Here is a 16,135-nt window from a genome sequence, read left to right as displayed (position 1 = left end):
ACGGCTATTTTCAATTTACTTCCCAAACGGAAATGATTTTATCAAATTGCTGCGCTTACTCGCTCGCATAATGACGGTATGATAACGGTCGGCTTACGGTTGGTTTTGAATACTCATATCACTCGGAAGTAGGTAAAAATGTAGTTTTTTCTCTCTCTCTCTATCTCTTTTTCTCTCTGCCTTGCTGTCTCTCTCGCTCTCTGGCAAGTTTTGTATAAACTTTACTTTGAAAGATCCAAAACTCCAATTTTCATCCACAACACGAGACACGTGCGCAAATATGAAGTTTTTTCTTTCTTTCTTCTTTGCTTCGGTTCCCATTTTAAAGTTGTAATATTTGGGCGTTTTTATGAAGGTTCTCATGCATAATTGCAACGAAATACCTTGTCATTCCAGTATCATTGAACGACATTGATACACCTGAATCGCACGCGGTCCATTATCTACAGCTTCCGACCCAGGCCGTATTTCTGTGTGGTGATTTAGGTGATATTGTGGCACACATCTGAAGCGGCAGTGACTCGTCAGCTTGTATTAAAAATTGTGCTGGCATAAATTCACTTATTCGGTTTTTCAGCCATTCAGGCAAATGCTATTTATGATTTTGTGCTGCTGCTGCTGCTTCTGCTGTTGTTGTGCCTGGTGAAGCTTTAAAATTCCGCGAAACACACACAAAAGCAAATAAAATGTCTACATTAAGTCACAAAAGTTTTTTTTTCAATGCCAAGCAAATTCATCGTCGAAAAAACGCAACACACCCACAAAACAGCGGCAAATTTTAACGGTCGGGTATTGTTTGCGTGTAGAAAATGTTGCAAAGAGCATGGTAAGCCAATTTTCTTTTCGATCAACTCAATTTTATTCGAGAGGATTTCTGGTTAAAGAAATTTCTCTTTTAATTCCATATTTTTAGGGAAAAGAAAAGTTATAAAAATAAAAGAATAAAGTAATGGCTTCAAACTGTTTACAATATGAGACAGATGCAGATTACTTGGTTTTTTTTCGCTGAGTAAATATAATAAATGAAAAAAAAACAAATCTAATAACATGTATTTACAGGCTAATGTTATTTCGTATCGTGAGCAATGTACAAGCAGATTCATTCCATTTCAATTTGCTCTCGCTTTCAGTGTCTTCCTTTCACCAGTCAAATATTTGGAATGGAATGTGCCGACAAGGAAAACGTCATCCTAATGGGTTTTTGTATTATGCTTTGGCTGATTCCTCTGATTATTATTTCACCATGTTGTTTTTGGGCTACATTCTAAAATTTCCTTCTTTGTGTGTATCTACCCCCATTCCTTACTCGTGCACGCTGACAAATCAAAGCGAAACGGTGTAACAAAAGATAAATGTTTACCAAGGAAGTGAGGTCGGCCGGCTGTGGCATGAGAGGAGGGAAAAAAACGAAGCAACTTCCGTGCCGGAAAATGAGTTTTCGTATTAGATTCCATTAAATTTCACTTAACATTAAATGCGCAGACATATCCTGCTCAAATCTCACTACCGTTATCACACGGTATATGTTCACACACACACATACCTTTGTGTTCGGTGTTACTGTGTTGTTTAGCTCGCTTCACTGGTGGAGGATAAATCACTTTTTCACGTTTCTTCTTTTCTTTTTTCTTTGTTCCATTTTACTTTCGCTCGGTGTGTCTCTCCGCCTCGTTACCAAAAAAACTTTTGTGTGCGTGTATTTCGGTCGTCGTGTGAGTCGGTTCTGTCCAATGTTCGCTTGAATGTAGATGCGACTTTGTGTCGCATTTCTATCATTTCGGTAAGACGTAAAAATAAAGCAAAATACATTCGATGGCATTTGTTTTGGGACAGATGGCTTTTAACAAGCCTCATTTTATTACTTTGTCAACGAACGAGAAAAGAAAGAGCCAAATAAAATCAGCAAAACAGAATGATAGCCACATGCTTAAGCAATAGCGGCTCAATATGGTGATGTTCTTTTTGTAGTTGCTGCTACTACTGCTGCGAGGGGAGACGCAAGACGATTTAGAGTGTTTGCAATACTTAAAACCATGATGATCCGGTCAACAGTAGTGTGACAGCATTTGGATTAAGACATAGACAATCCACTTCATGTTGCCCTTCTTTTGCATTTTAATGACGACGTCAACGACGACGACAACGACGACGGTGGCGTTTTTGTGTGCGAGCAAGGAAATTCTATTGAATAAAAAATGGTACATGCTTAGGTTATTCGGTGCGGTCCACATTTAACGCACTTTGCCGAATGCTATCACCTCAATTCCGTGTTTTGTATAGACTGCTCTAAATGTGTGTGACATTTCAACAATCGCCATACAAATTGAGTCTCTACGTTATCTCTTTATTTCGCCGAAATTGCCGACGGTGGTGCTTTGGAATATTCAACGAATCAAATCGGGTTTTTCATAGACTGATACCGTTGTGCTTCTGTATACGGGTTTTTTTCCACATCTTCACCAAAAAATGTATTCCCAGAAGAAGTGAGTGTGGGAGCGAGACGAAAACCCCTCAACTATATCCGCTGCTCGAAGCAATTTGGTGTTTAACCGAACATTGTCGCTGGCTTATCGGAAAGCATATGTTTTGTGTCAATGCTGTGTGATCCGCTTTATAGATCCAATTTTCTAATATCTAAGCTGCTAAATCTTGTGCAAGTATGATGTGTTTCTTGGCATTTATTGCGATAATCTTCGTCGAAGCTGCAAAAAAGATTTGATGAACGAATTTGTTCACTGTTGATGATTTTGGTTTTTCTTACCATGTAATTTAGTGGTTGCAACTCGAAAATACCGTGGAATCGAGTTTGTTTTGTGTCGTTTACATATTCAGTGGTGAAATATTCGGTGTTTCATAGAAGGAAATAGTTACCGTCACAGAACCTGTTTACATACTATAAATTCGTAATAAAATTGATGAAAACTTTGAAAGTCACATTGAACCATTGAATCCACCCTGTGCTGAATTCTTGTTTTATGCTAGCCATCGATTTGTAGCTTCCGATTTTGTTTGATGTAATTTAATCAGAAACAGATTTTGCTGCTATACTTTTCATGTATTTCAGCAGAAAAGCTGATAATTGAAAATAAAAGTCAGAGATGCATTCATAGGAAATGTATTAAGACTCAATTCGCAGAACCAATCTTGCTGTTCGCATTAGAGGTATAAACGACTTTGGAGCTTTGAGAGTGAAAATTAGGTTTATATCTCACCCAAATGCTCAATCCTCACATAAGAAACACGAGCCATGCAAACAATATATATACCGTATACCGAGCAATACTTCCGATTACGTCCAATAGGGAAGTTTTCGCTTTTGATTACATAGCAAACTATTAACATTGAATATACGTAAAACTATAACCCACACAAACCCATGTGATTATGAATTTCTCTAGAAAACGGTAAACCTTCGAAAATGTTCAACTGTGTATGGGTATAAAATCCATTTTATACGTTTGCATTGACACAATTTCACTCTATTAAAAGTCCCACTCTATTCGTATTTGATACAACCTAATGCACTTTACAAAGTTGTAATCTCTAGTCACGAATGTGCTACAGGGATTAGTTTCGGGAGAGCGAGTGAGCGAGAGTTTATGAAAATTGAGGAGAGAAAAAGGGAAAAAAATATTCTTAAAACCGTGATTACCTCAATTTTGTTCTTGAGTCGGAGATGCAAAGCTACTGCATTCTATTAGCTAAAATCGTTTTGAACAAAGGCTCTCTCTTCGGTCACTATGTCTTGCGCTCTCTCATTCTCATTCTCCGTGTTTTGCCCAGTGTACTTAAATTGCAACAAGCGGCTGATGTCTTTTCAAGTCGAACTTCTCTGTTGCAGTCACCAGGAATCAATTAAAATTCAAATGAAGAGAAACATTTGCATGTCTCCATTTCAAATACGCTTCGCTTCCATTCGATGGCACTCGGTGCCAGAAGAAACAAAGCAGATCTTTTAATTTAAAGCTAGCAAGAAACAATAGCTAACTCAATTATTGAAATGTCTTTTTGCTCAAAAGTACTTTCGACATTTCGGAAGGAGAGTGAATCTTCAGCACATTACAAGCAGTTGCATTTCACATCGACCATAAACTGAGTACGATGGCAAAAGGAAGAGAAAAAAAATCCTGCCTCGAGCAGCTTGAGAATAGACATAAAAAAAACACAACGTGTAAAATAATTTGCATTCATTTTACGGACGAATCTCTGGTGAATAGTATTTTTTTCGTATTTGCACAGAACCAAACCACTCGAGAATTCCGGAGCGTTTTCATTTCAGTTGCTGATTACAAACGCAAAGAGAGGGAGAGAATAAAAAAAAGAGATATCTAAACCGCAAAAGGACATTTTGTTTATAGCTCAAATACATTTTTCTAGCGTTTCGCTTCAATTAAAACATATTTCAACGTCAAGAATTCAATTGCCCAAAAGCGACCATAATATAATTTTGGCTAAAGTTGCACACAACTATACAGATCATAAGCCGTCGGATCTCTCTCTTTCTCACTTAGCAACAACTCATCAACCGAATGATAAATTGCTGTGGGTCGCCTCAATTTGGTTGCAAGCAAAACGTATTCTGACTTAAATTATACTAAACTTTATTCCCGCGTCCGATGAACTTTTTTGGCCGCTAAATATTCTACGCAAAGTTTCTTACCTATGTTTACACCTGACCAAAAGAGAAACTGCATAAGAGAAATTGGTCGGTAGTTACGCAACATGTTCTGCATTAATATTTAACATGAATAACTTTCCTGTGAAACCATCGGAAATGTGAAGAGCCATTTGGTCAATTAAAATGGAAGAATTCATTGAAAACGTATAAATACCGAGAAATATCCCTTATCTATCTATGATAATATTATCATTCCCAATGAGCCAAACACGTGCAATTATTGTGCATAGTAAATTTTTCCCAAATCGTGCACAATTTCTACACATATTGTGCCCAGAAACAAAATTTTATCTAAATCGGCCCAAAAATTTCACAATTTTTGCACTTTTAGTGCTACATTTAGCATTACATTAAAACATGCACAAAATACAAATATTTAGCATTACGTGTGTTCATTGGGTTATTATAAATGAATTCCCAGCGAGTTTCGAGTGCGTTTTTGATGTTGGTTTTCGGTTTACAGATTTTCCACACATGAGAGAAAACATACACATACGGAATTGTTAACACACACACGGAAATACTATGGATGTATTCGCCATGCGGTCAAAATTCCGTCACTTTTCCACATGTTTTTGATCAAGCATCGCCATTTTCGGTTTGCATAATTCGCATAAAATGAATGAAAATTTGGAATTCGTTGTGCTCGATACTCTCTTAATGAAGTAATATACACTCATTTGCATCCGGATGGTGCGATTCAAAAGTCATACTACGATAACGACGAAAAAATGAACTACAGTGGATGATTTTCAAAAGCACTAGCAAACAGTCAATGACAGATAGCTGAGGATATATGCTGAGCATAGAAACTCAGTAAGCTGAGATTGGGACATTTTGACTTTAGGACGTGTAGTCCATATAAATGCATGATGAAATGCATGAAATTGTATGGGTGCCTCAGCTATCTGTCATTGACTGCTAGCAAATGAGTTCTAAATTAATTTGAGCTCGTTATTTCTGCGTTTGCTGATGCGAACATCAGAGAAGAGGAGAGATAAAAGCAGCCAAGACGAGCATTCATATTCGCTGCACCAAAATCCATATCGAGCGATTTAAACTGTGTATATCATTGCAGCAAATTTGGAATATTAACAGAGACTCGGGGAATAAATACATATAAATTATTTTCTCGGCACTTCTCTTGTGACTTGTGTTTACGGTTTTATTAACATTGAATATGGTTATATTTCAATTGTCTGCACTTCAAGATATACAAACGCACAGACACAAACGCGCCCCAGCGCTCATCGTCTTCTCGACAAGTTACATAGTCTACGCTTCATATTGCAGGAGTTGAAAGACAAACAAGCCCAGTTCAGCTCGATTTTTTTTACTCTTTTTCACCATTTGCTCGAGGAGAGAGGAAGAGAGAAGTGCGAAACAAGTGCTTATTTGACGAATACACTAGCAAGTATTCTTTATGTATTTTGCATCATGAGAACCGTAGAAGTTGTGCTCATCAATTGAAAATGCACGTTGAATGTGCATTGAAATTGAAATAAAATATACAAATGATGAATAACATGAAAAGTGTAACGAAATGGAATGGCAGAGAGAGAGAGAGATAGAAAGAAAATGTTGAGTTGCTTACGCTGATGAATGTCAAGAGGTTTGCAAAGACTTAATTTTCAGCATTTGCATTTTCAAGAGCCATTCATTAAGGCATTGCCAATGGAAGAAACGTAATTTCTAGCGTAAGTTTAGAATGGTCGAAATGTAGTCAATGGCAAAGATTGAAAAGACCATTTAAAAAAAACGACGATCATTTGCTTGTGCGTGCAATAAATTGCCTGTTCGGTTCAGTCAGTCGGTGTTTGGTTCAAAAAAATCACTCATGCTCTGTAACTGCCAATCCGTTTGCCCAGGAAATAATCAATTAAGTAATTGTTGTAAATGGTTTGTCAAACCAATGCGCTCACAACAGAGAAAAAAACATAAGCGGTGCACTAAAAAAAATCATCCAATATTTGAAGACACTAATCAAACGGTTTTGCAAATGGTGTGTTCGTGCCGGTAATGATACCAATGCCTTCGACATCATACTTCTTAATTCTGCACGCAAATACATTAATTATGCAGTTTATCTAGCAGAAGACCGGCATCGTCCATCATTTTGTTAAGATGAAATGAGCTGAATGATTGAATGACATTACAAGGACAATTCCACTCTGCTCTACTCTGCTCCGACTTTCTGTTCTGAATAAACAGCGTAAAAGTCAATTTATTGTGCGCATTCCCTCAACTACTATTTTTGAAACATGATTGAATTTAAAATGAGCAATTCTATTGTGATATTCTTAGACCAAACAATCGATTTCGGATTACATAAAGCTCCCCTCCACCCCACCATTGACGCTCACTCTAAAGAGGTTTTTGTTTGCAATTGCTTTTAATAGCACAAATCGAAGTGGCTTTTTCTGAGCCGTTTTCATTCGATAAATCACTGCTAAAAATCGACAAACAACGCCATAATCAATGACCGATTCAACACTTCACTTGTCGATGCCATGAAACGATTGCCCGATGATTTTATCGATTTAACGCCACGATTCAGACATGCCCTTGCATATTTGGACAGCACACATTTTAACAATACACGCGTATCGGGTATGTACAAGTACATATCGCCGATCTCTCTCTCTCTCTCTGTGTGTGTGTGTTTACATTCCACTTCAATTGAATTGATTAAAATATATTTGCTAGCCATGGAATACCCATTTAAATTACAAATTTGTTGGCGATTTCAATAAAATGCACAAACACAAAAGATTATCAGTGAATCAGCAACACAAATACACACACACACACACATACGTCCGAAAAATCAATTCATTTTCGATCAAAGGGAAGTACATTGTTGTAGTCTTTTTTCCTCTCTCACATCCACCATTCCGGACAAACATACAAAATTAAATGAATGACTTCTGCAAATATTGATACGGTAGAATCGCATTCAATTAAATAAAAACCGGTTTGTTCATTGAATGCATGATCGCTTTCGGTATGTTAGTAATTGTTATTTTGTATATTTGCTGGAAATATTCTTTTGAGTCGTATTGAAAAAGGGGTTCAAAGGAAATATAAATTATAAACATATTCGAACGATAGTCATTTGGGTTATGTTTCGATGGTAACTTTTAACCGAAAAACTAGGTCAAGTTATTTTTTTACGGAAAATGAAAGAGTGATATGGAAAATCTATTTTTGAAGAAGTCATTGTTTATTCATAGTCACAAATCGATTTTCATTTCATTCTTATAATCAGAAAAACGGTTTTCGTACAGAGGAACGTGTTTATACATCATCGACCATTTAATAGATAAAATGCCGAAGAATCCATTTGATAACTTTCAAACATGTTTACACACGTATCATAACCATAAACTCTAGCTTCCACTTGAATTTTCATTAGTGTTTGACAGAACATGATTTTTGATCGGGTAATTTAGAATAAAATTAGCTTACTGATTGAGCACAGATATCGAAGCTTATCGAATGCGTTTCGAAAACAAAAATCAAGTTCGGTCACAACATTGTGTTTTACCATTGCGACCGGTTTACCGGTATTCTGATTCTAATTCTTCTTGAAATTCTATCAGTTCTTCTGCAATGCAAGCAGAACCACTTAATCCATATAGCGTTAGCCAAAGTTTATTGACTTTGCATACATCGGTCGTATGCTGGTGAATGGTAATTTTACTCTATTTACGTGAAATTAATTCGATTTTAATGACAAAATTGGAATAACGAGTTGCATCAGCAGTCAGCAGTCAGCACCTGACCCAAATATTTTTTCGGCATGCTGAAAATAATCCAATTTAATGTTGTCAATTAGAGTTGAAAGGTTTCAAATGAAAACGAACCCAATGCTTCAATAAAACAATGTATTCCCGTGAAGATCAATCGATTTCAATCAGATCAAAAAAATTTTTCATTTCTTTCATTACATGCATTCCCATCAATTACTGCGCCAACAAAAAATCGAAATGGAAAGAATAAGTAGTGCAGCAGATGCATTGAAATCCCTTTAAATAGTGAGAAATCCCCAGCTTTGAATTAGTTGGAACCCAATGAAAGTGATTGATTACAAATTGAAATGAAAATAACGTTGGTGTGCTATGGAGGCGGTGTGCTGGTTGGGCTGAAATGGTTTCTAGGATATATGTGGTTTTACCTTAGTCGACGGTACACCGAATGAGATGTAATTTGCTTGACTTGTGCAATGCAATAGTTTGGTCCAAATGAACTTTGAGCATCGAACTCACTCATTGCTGCTAACTAATTCCTGGTATCAAAGTGGCCGCATGTGTGTTACATAAACCAAAAGCCATTAAATTCGTTTGTGTTGAAATTCGATTAAATTTTCTAAAATTGCTTTTCATGAGCCCGAAATACAAACGGATTCGAAAGCCAACCGACTTGTAGCGGTTGATAATATCGACTCCTGTCACAAATTTTGTGATGTATCCTAATGCCAATATATTGACCAATAAAGAAGCAAAGAGCACACAAAATGGTATATACAAATGAACATCATACAGTTCATTTGCAACCGGAAACAATCTCATGCTCACATGTTGGAATGATTTGCATTTCCAACATACGATAGCCCTGATTCCTCTGACCAATTTATTTGCACTATTATTTGACAATTTACTAGATTGCATTTAGATGGTATTTTGCGTTTGAATTTCGACGAATACAAATATTTTGCAAGTTTGTTAACGTAAGCTCAACATTTTTGTTCCAAAACTTAGTTCGAATTCGTTCTAAATACCTGGAATTTGCAATAAATACATTATTTTCATCGTTTTAACATACATTTAATTGCATTCCTCGATTTCGAATCATAATTCCTGTAAATGCTTTCGGAATGTATTTATCTAAATAGTCGGGATTAGAGAAACCAAATTTGCACTCTAAATCTTCTGCGTTATCAGAATACTCAATTAAAGCGTTTAGTTAATTTTGATGTAGAAAAAAAAACAAAGCAATTTCATGGCAATGCAAATAAATATCGAGTTTATCACAGTGTTTCGTTTTAGCTCAATTTGCCTGCAGCATATAAAATCAACAGTGACACGCACATTCGACATTGTTACGCATTTGATTGTTGTGTGCATGTAGATTTAATTTGAAATCGATTAAAACGACACTTGCAGCTTTGCATGGTTTATGTGCTGAGCCCGTCCATGCACGTTGGCAGTATGTCAATCCGCTGTGTATACGCACATGAAACAACAAATCCGAGTTATCAATTTACACTAATGTGATTTACATGGTCGTTTGACCGATGCACTTAATCGAAAATCGCCAGCACCCAATCTGATTACACACACACACACACACTCTCGCTCTCTCTCTCTCTCTCTCTCACGCTCTGTCATTTGACGGAATCGGATACAAGTCGTCACCCAATTAAAATGCATTACAAATAGCTTCCAGCGATAAGATTAAATTACTCTGAAATTTTGATCTCACACTCGTTCTGCCGTACCTCGTTACTGTTTTCCAAGCATTTTGGCTCGAAATTGGGTACAAACAAGCCAGAAGTAAACATGGGAAATATTACAATGCAAACAACAACATACTAGTTTCACACCTTTTTTTGCGCTCCGTTCGTTGAAATTTCAATGGCCCGAGAAAATCGATTGTAATTTCCACTGTACGAAGCAACACAGCCAGCCAAGGTGAAGACGTAAAATGCATATCATTTCAATAGCCAATTTTGTGATTTGCTAAAGACACACGTGGGCTCACATACAATGTTGTTTGTGTGAGTGCAAACTATGATGGTACAGCCCAAGTTAAATGAATATTTTATGGAATTTATCGTCGATGCCAATTATTCATTTCATTGCATTGCAAATGCACGTATTAATATTAATTACATGGTTGGAATATTGAAATGCGTGTAAATAATGTAGCCAATTTGCAATTGCTACCCGACTTTACTGCACACAAATACTCTCGTTCTCCCTGTTCCTCTCTTTTTCGGTGCAATTGTTGCAACGAACGTCAAATGCGGTGAAAATATTCGCATGCACATTGATTTTAATGCAGAGACGGTTTCGTTCTGCTAACTTTGTGACTCACAGAGAGAAAACATGATTTCTATTTTGACACTCTTTGTCTCGAATGCAGGTTTCATTCTTCTCATTGTCTCGTCTGCTTTCTTGGTACTCAACGAAGTGTTTCGATCAAAGAAACAGTGAGAAAAAAAAGCAGAGCAAGAGAAAGAAAAAAGGGAAAAAACGCACGCATGACATTCACCATTTTAAGCAGTATGATGATAACAAGAGAATGAGCATTCATCCGGTCGGTTCGATAAACGGCGCTAATAATAGTAATCGAAACACTTCAGTTAAATGATCCAAAATCGAGAATGCTACAATATCGTTCAATGTTCCGCTCGGCTTAGTTCGTTATTGTCGGTTCTCGGCTTAAACCAATCAGCTGTCATACATGTGCCCATTTAGATAGCCTTGTGCACGTCCAAGTGATCGAAATATACTTTTTGCGCAGTTTGAAATTCTTTTTTTTGTTGCCAATTTAACGCTAGGATTTTACCAACAACGAGCGGTCCTCAAAATCGTATTGATATTCGGTGTTTTTTTCTTCTCTGCTTTTTAGCTATTGGGGTGTATTTGTGAGCACTGCAATAAAATGTTACCGTAACCCATTGACGAAACGGTTACTACCGAGCACATTACACCCACCCGTGCCACTGAAAAAAAATCGTTCGCCTACAGTGGATAATTTTCGACCGAAAGTGAGAAAAAACCACATTTAGAACGGCGAATCATACAGCCAAGTGTGGAACTCTCTTCTATTTCAATGGAGTCGACCATATTTTTTCCGACCAATAGCGGCATATGATTATGATTCTGCGGGCCTCATAAAAAATTAATATAATTTTTCAATTTTGCATTACAAGCACTTCCATATCATTTTGTGGTTTGTTTCGTTGGAAAAGAATTTGCACGCAATTTCCGGTTTGTGGTGCGCGTTTAAAGTGGTGCCTCTGCGAACCAGCAAAAAAAAAACGCAGGCAGACGACTTCAATCCCTGGTGTACTCGAACCGGCAGTTCAATGTATTCCACTGAAAAATGCAAAAAACAAATAAAATTTGCATTAATTTAAGTAAATACTTTTTTTCACATTTAATAACCACTTAAATTAGATACTACACAGCAGAAGAAAAAAAATTGGTATCATTTTCTGTTATTTGCACACGTTCAAATTAAAAGTCGATCGCTTTGCGCAGCTTCGAAGCGGAGAGAGCAGAAATGAAAACGAACAAGAAACAAAAACGGTAATAAGAGATAACGGAAAAATTAACACATAAAATACGTATCCGAATTGATGCGGTGCAATAATTTTTGAAGTAACATACAATAAAACCGAAAATCCATAATAATTTTGCTGTTTTACGCGTTTCTTTTAACCGTTTTTATTCACATGTTTCAAACGGGTTTTTTTCTGTTTTTCGGTTCGGATTTGTTTACATTTCGCATCACAATTTGCATTTGGAACGCAGAAGAGATGTCTATGCTACTTTGTGGAATGAGGAAATGTCATTGTGCTCTCGATGCTCGACAACAACAAAATCAACATCATTTCTCGATCTACGTGCGATACGACACAGGAAGGATGCATGTCAATTATTTAAGATGCGGCATGAATTCTTGTCGGAGAATTGAAATGTAATTTTAGTGAAGATGAGAAAATTTCGTTGGAGAAATGATTTGCATTTTTCGAAATTATCTACAGTTTTCCAGATTACGTTATGTTGAATGCGTGTGAGCATGATTTTTGCAAGCTATTATGTGTATAGCTTTTGTTGAAAATATTTTCGACATTTTGACCGAGATATTCAATGAATATAATGATAAACGTAGGAACCGATTTGAGAATTTTTCTTTTGTTTCATGCTGTCGTTATTCTCAGTGGTCTTATTGACCAACAAACATCTGAATCTCGTTAAATGAGTGTTGTTTTCAACCATTTATATAGGCCCGGTGTGGCCCATTTCATGCGTGTATTTGAATTCTAATGGCTAAAAAACGAAATGACAGGGAAAAATTAGTAGATAAAAATCGTTACATTTCAGTTGGCGTTGCCCAATTCTCTTATTGAAATGTGTTTTTTTTTCTCGGTTTCATGTGTATTTTATGCAAATTGAATGCGATTTCCTGGACGATACGAATATGTATACGAAAAGGCGTTAAGATCATTTTCACCAACTGAACGGAAACCATCTGTTTTCATTTATCATTCTTTCTACCAAAGCGATTCAGCTGTTTCAAACAGCACAACGATAAATTCGAAGAGAAAGTACGAAGGGAAAATTGTTCTTGTTAGGTATTTACAGAAAAATGCAAAACATTTAATCGAAATGTGTGCCAAATGATTGCCTTCGTCTGCCAGATACCAAATTTCACTCTTACCGTTAAATGAAACATGCCTGAAATTGAGCATTTCAAATTCCGTTTGCATTTTGGCAGTGTTTTGCAGTCCAGCACTGTTTTGGAGTCTAGCACTTTGTTTGTTTCTGATAACACCGACCGAGTTTCGTGTGATATCATCATCAAAAACGACTTTATTATCGGTTGTATTTGAACACATGTTCAAGTAATTCGTTAATGACCTGATTTACAAGTCTATTGATCAGACTTCCTAGTTATCAATTGATTCACATCGCTGTCTGTTACACAATAATTTTCATTTTTATTTGTCTGCATGTATCGAATAAATTTACGCACGGTTTTTTTAGCGGTTTTTCCCGAAATGTTATCAAGGCAGATTGCGATTAAAGTCGCTATATTTAGTTCTTAGATCGCGCAATGTGCGTTCAGTCGTGACTTAACAATGGATCGAATCACAGTGTTTTTATTACAGCTCATCGTTGTTGCCATTGGTAGCGTGAATTCGGCGAATGTGCCAACGCCACAATCACCATCACCAATTTACCAAGCTTCAGTACAAAATTCTTCAAAAAGCCATATTTGCAATGGCATAATCTTGCATCGGAATTGGATTTTGACTGCGGCGCAATGTGTATCAAATCAAAATGCGAGCAAATTGAAAGTGTTTTATGGCTCAAATCGTCTAAATCACAACGGATCGTATGTTGATGTGAAGCAAATTAACATTCATCCCGGTTTCAATAGGACCATCATTCGAAGTGATATAGCACTGCTTCTAGTGTCAGACATTACATTCATTGCAAATGTCAGTGGAGCAATTAATTTGCCAGAACATGATGTTCCAATAAATCAACAGTTAACTGCAAGTGGGTGGAATGTGAGTGCAAGTGTAAGTAAATATGAAATATTCCATTAAACCTTTGATGGTTTGATTTTCATGCGTATTCGATTTCAGACAGCAAACCAATCAGAATGGATACAGCATCGCAATTTGGAAACGATTTCACCGATCGAATGCCGGAAATTGAATCCATTGCTAAACCACATCATTCGCACATGGTTGATTTGTTCGGTCGACACAATTAGCAATCGGGCAAACATTTGCGATGCAGGTGATTTAGGGAGTGCATTAAAGAAAGATAACACTCTGTACGGAATTCGCACAATGAATGAGGAAACATGTAGCAAATCGTCTCTCAACATTTTTACGAATGTTTTCCCACAATTGGAGTGGATTCGATTCATCATGACGGGTTGGCCTTGGTGAAAAACTCACTATTCCATCAAATCAAACACCATGTAATTGATTAGGAACATCAAAATAATGTTATTGAATTGGTGAAGCGGAAAGAAATTGATTTCATCAGAATTGATTTAGTACTCGAAACACAAACAAATAATAAAAAGAGAACATTTTTCGTATGAATCAGATAAACAGACAAAAGTGGTATATTTGTGACCTATGTCGTGCTTGTTTTTATTTTATCTTTTTCTCACTTTTTTTTTGTTATTCGGAAGTGATAACGCTATCTGAACGGTTCTAGGTCGGATAGCAGGCGCGTTTTACGCGTTAAACTCGTTTCGTTCATAAAATGGAATAAGCGATGGTACTGATTCAAAATGGAAATTCCGGGTAGAACAGTACGGTCAATTCTCGCAAAGTGACATTCACGGACGAGAAGCCGCAGATCTTTGATATGCAACCCAAATGAATCGAAATGTGTATGAAAAAAAAACTCACTGGTATGGAACTGGACCAAAAATTGACGAGATGAGGTGAGGCGAAGTGCGGCATGGAAAATGATATTAAAAATACGTGATTCGATACAAACAGTTTTTAGTCAAAATATTCTTGTGGAAGGAAAAAGCCGAGAATGCCGTTACGGTTCAAATATCGAACGCAACCACTCTCATTCGAGTGCGGGCTCGAGGAGGAACGCGCACTAACATTTTGAAGCGTACGATATTGAAAAAAAAGAGCCGAACCGAGCAGAGCAGAAGAGAAAACAATAAAACATCGATGGTATTGTGTGGGAACTGAAAAACCGCAACAAAAATACATTTCACCGCGGAATTTGTTGCACAACAATATACTACGCAAATGCATGCTTCCTATTGTTAACCTTATTTATTTCGTTGCCATGAATAACAAATATTATTAATATTCAGGTGCAATGCGAAAATCAATGGGAACGAACTGGCAGCGGTGTGAAAGAAAGAGAGAGAGAGCGGTGTCCGATTCTCTCCGGCATATAAACAAAATACAAAATAAAAAGTACAACATCTCGGCTTATGCTCATAATGTGGCCAATGAAATTTACACGATTGGAACGTTATGCGCATTTATCGATGCTAATATTGTTGGTGTATCGGGTGCTCATAAAAACAGCTGGTGCGTTATTCCATATGAACAGAACACCCGCCATCGTCGTACAGCCCAGCACAATTGCATACACACACACAAACATTTTCTTCAAGAACTTGGTCATACATTGCTCTACACGTATGTAGTAAAAAAGAAGTAAAAACCAAGCAATTGCTTGAACACTTGAACGAACGAGACCAGAATTTCTCTCCAGTATGTTCACATGTACTTTATTTGAGTATTGTTTTTATGGCTCATTCATTTCACTCGTTTGACCCTTTTTTAACTGTCTTTGCTGGCTGGCTGCCCCTCTTTTTCGACTATTTGTTCTCTCGTGGTACACACTGCACATTCATCACTGGATTGCTAGTTTAGTTTTTGACCGTTAACTTGTTTATTTAAACAATCGAAATATGCACCGACTGCTACAAACATACACACCATGCGGTGTGCCCATATTCATGTTCATGCACTGGCACGAATAGAGTAGTACATTTAAACTGTGTTTGTATGTTCATTTGAATGTGTATGAGCACGGATGAATGCTCTTTGTATACATATTTTACGCACCGAAATGCGGTAGGCGCATTCATAGATTAGCTATTTGCGGCCGGGCTGAAATTCTTTATGAGTATCAAAACACCCAAAAAAAACATCCA

The 16,135-nt window shown here is 36.9% G+C and overlaps 1 protein-coding gene across 2 annotated transcripts; it reads left to right on the top strand.

The window, feature by feature from the left end:
- The first annotated feature begins 13,520 nt into the window (after nt 1–13,520).
- Nucleotides 13,521–14,563, top strand: LOC129573339 (mite allergen Der p 3-like). Of its 2 annotated transcripts, none has more exons than XM_055453753.1 (2): nt 13,521–13,988; nt 14,067–14,563. In XM_055453753.1, exons 1-2 carry the CDS (start codon nt 13,554–13,556, stop codon nt 14,376–14,378), a joined length of 747 nt encoding a protein of 248 aa, XP_055309728.1. In that variant the 5' UTR covers nt 13,521–13,553; the 3' UTR covers nt 14,379–14,563. The 2 variants fall into 2 exon arrangements, with proteins under 2 accessions (XP_055309728.1, XP_055309720.1); XM_055453745.1 differs by having other exon boundaries at nt 13,522–14,000.
- Nucleotides 14,564–16,135: the final 1,572 nt, after the last annotated feature.

This window comes from Sitodiplosis mosellana, unplaced genomic scaffold (genome assembly GCF_009176505.1).
Source record: "Sitodiplosis mosellana isolate CC-2019 unplaced genomic scaffold, AAFC_SMos_1.0 Smas_scaffold_1, whole genome shotgun sequence".
Classification (NCBI taxonomy): Eukaryota; Metazoa; Arthropoda; class Insecta; order Diptera; family Cecidomyiidae; genus Sitodiplosis; species Sitodiplosis mosellana.
This window is presented reverse-complemented; position numbering and strand designations above follow the sequence as displayed.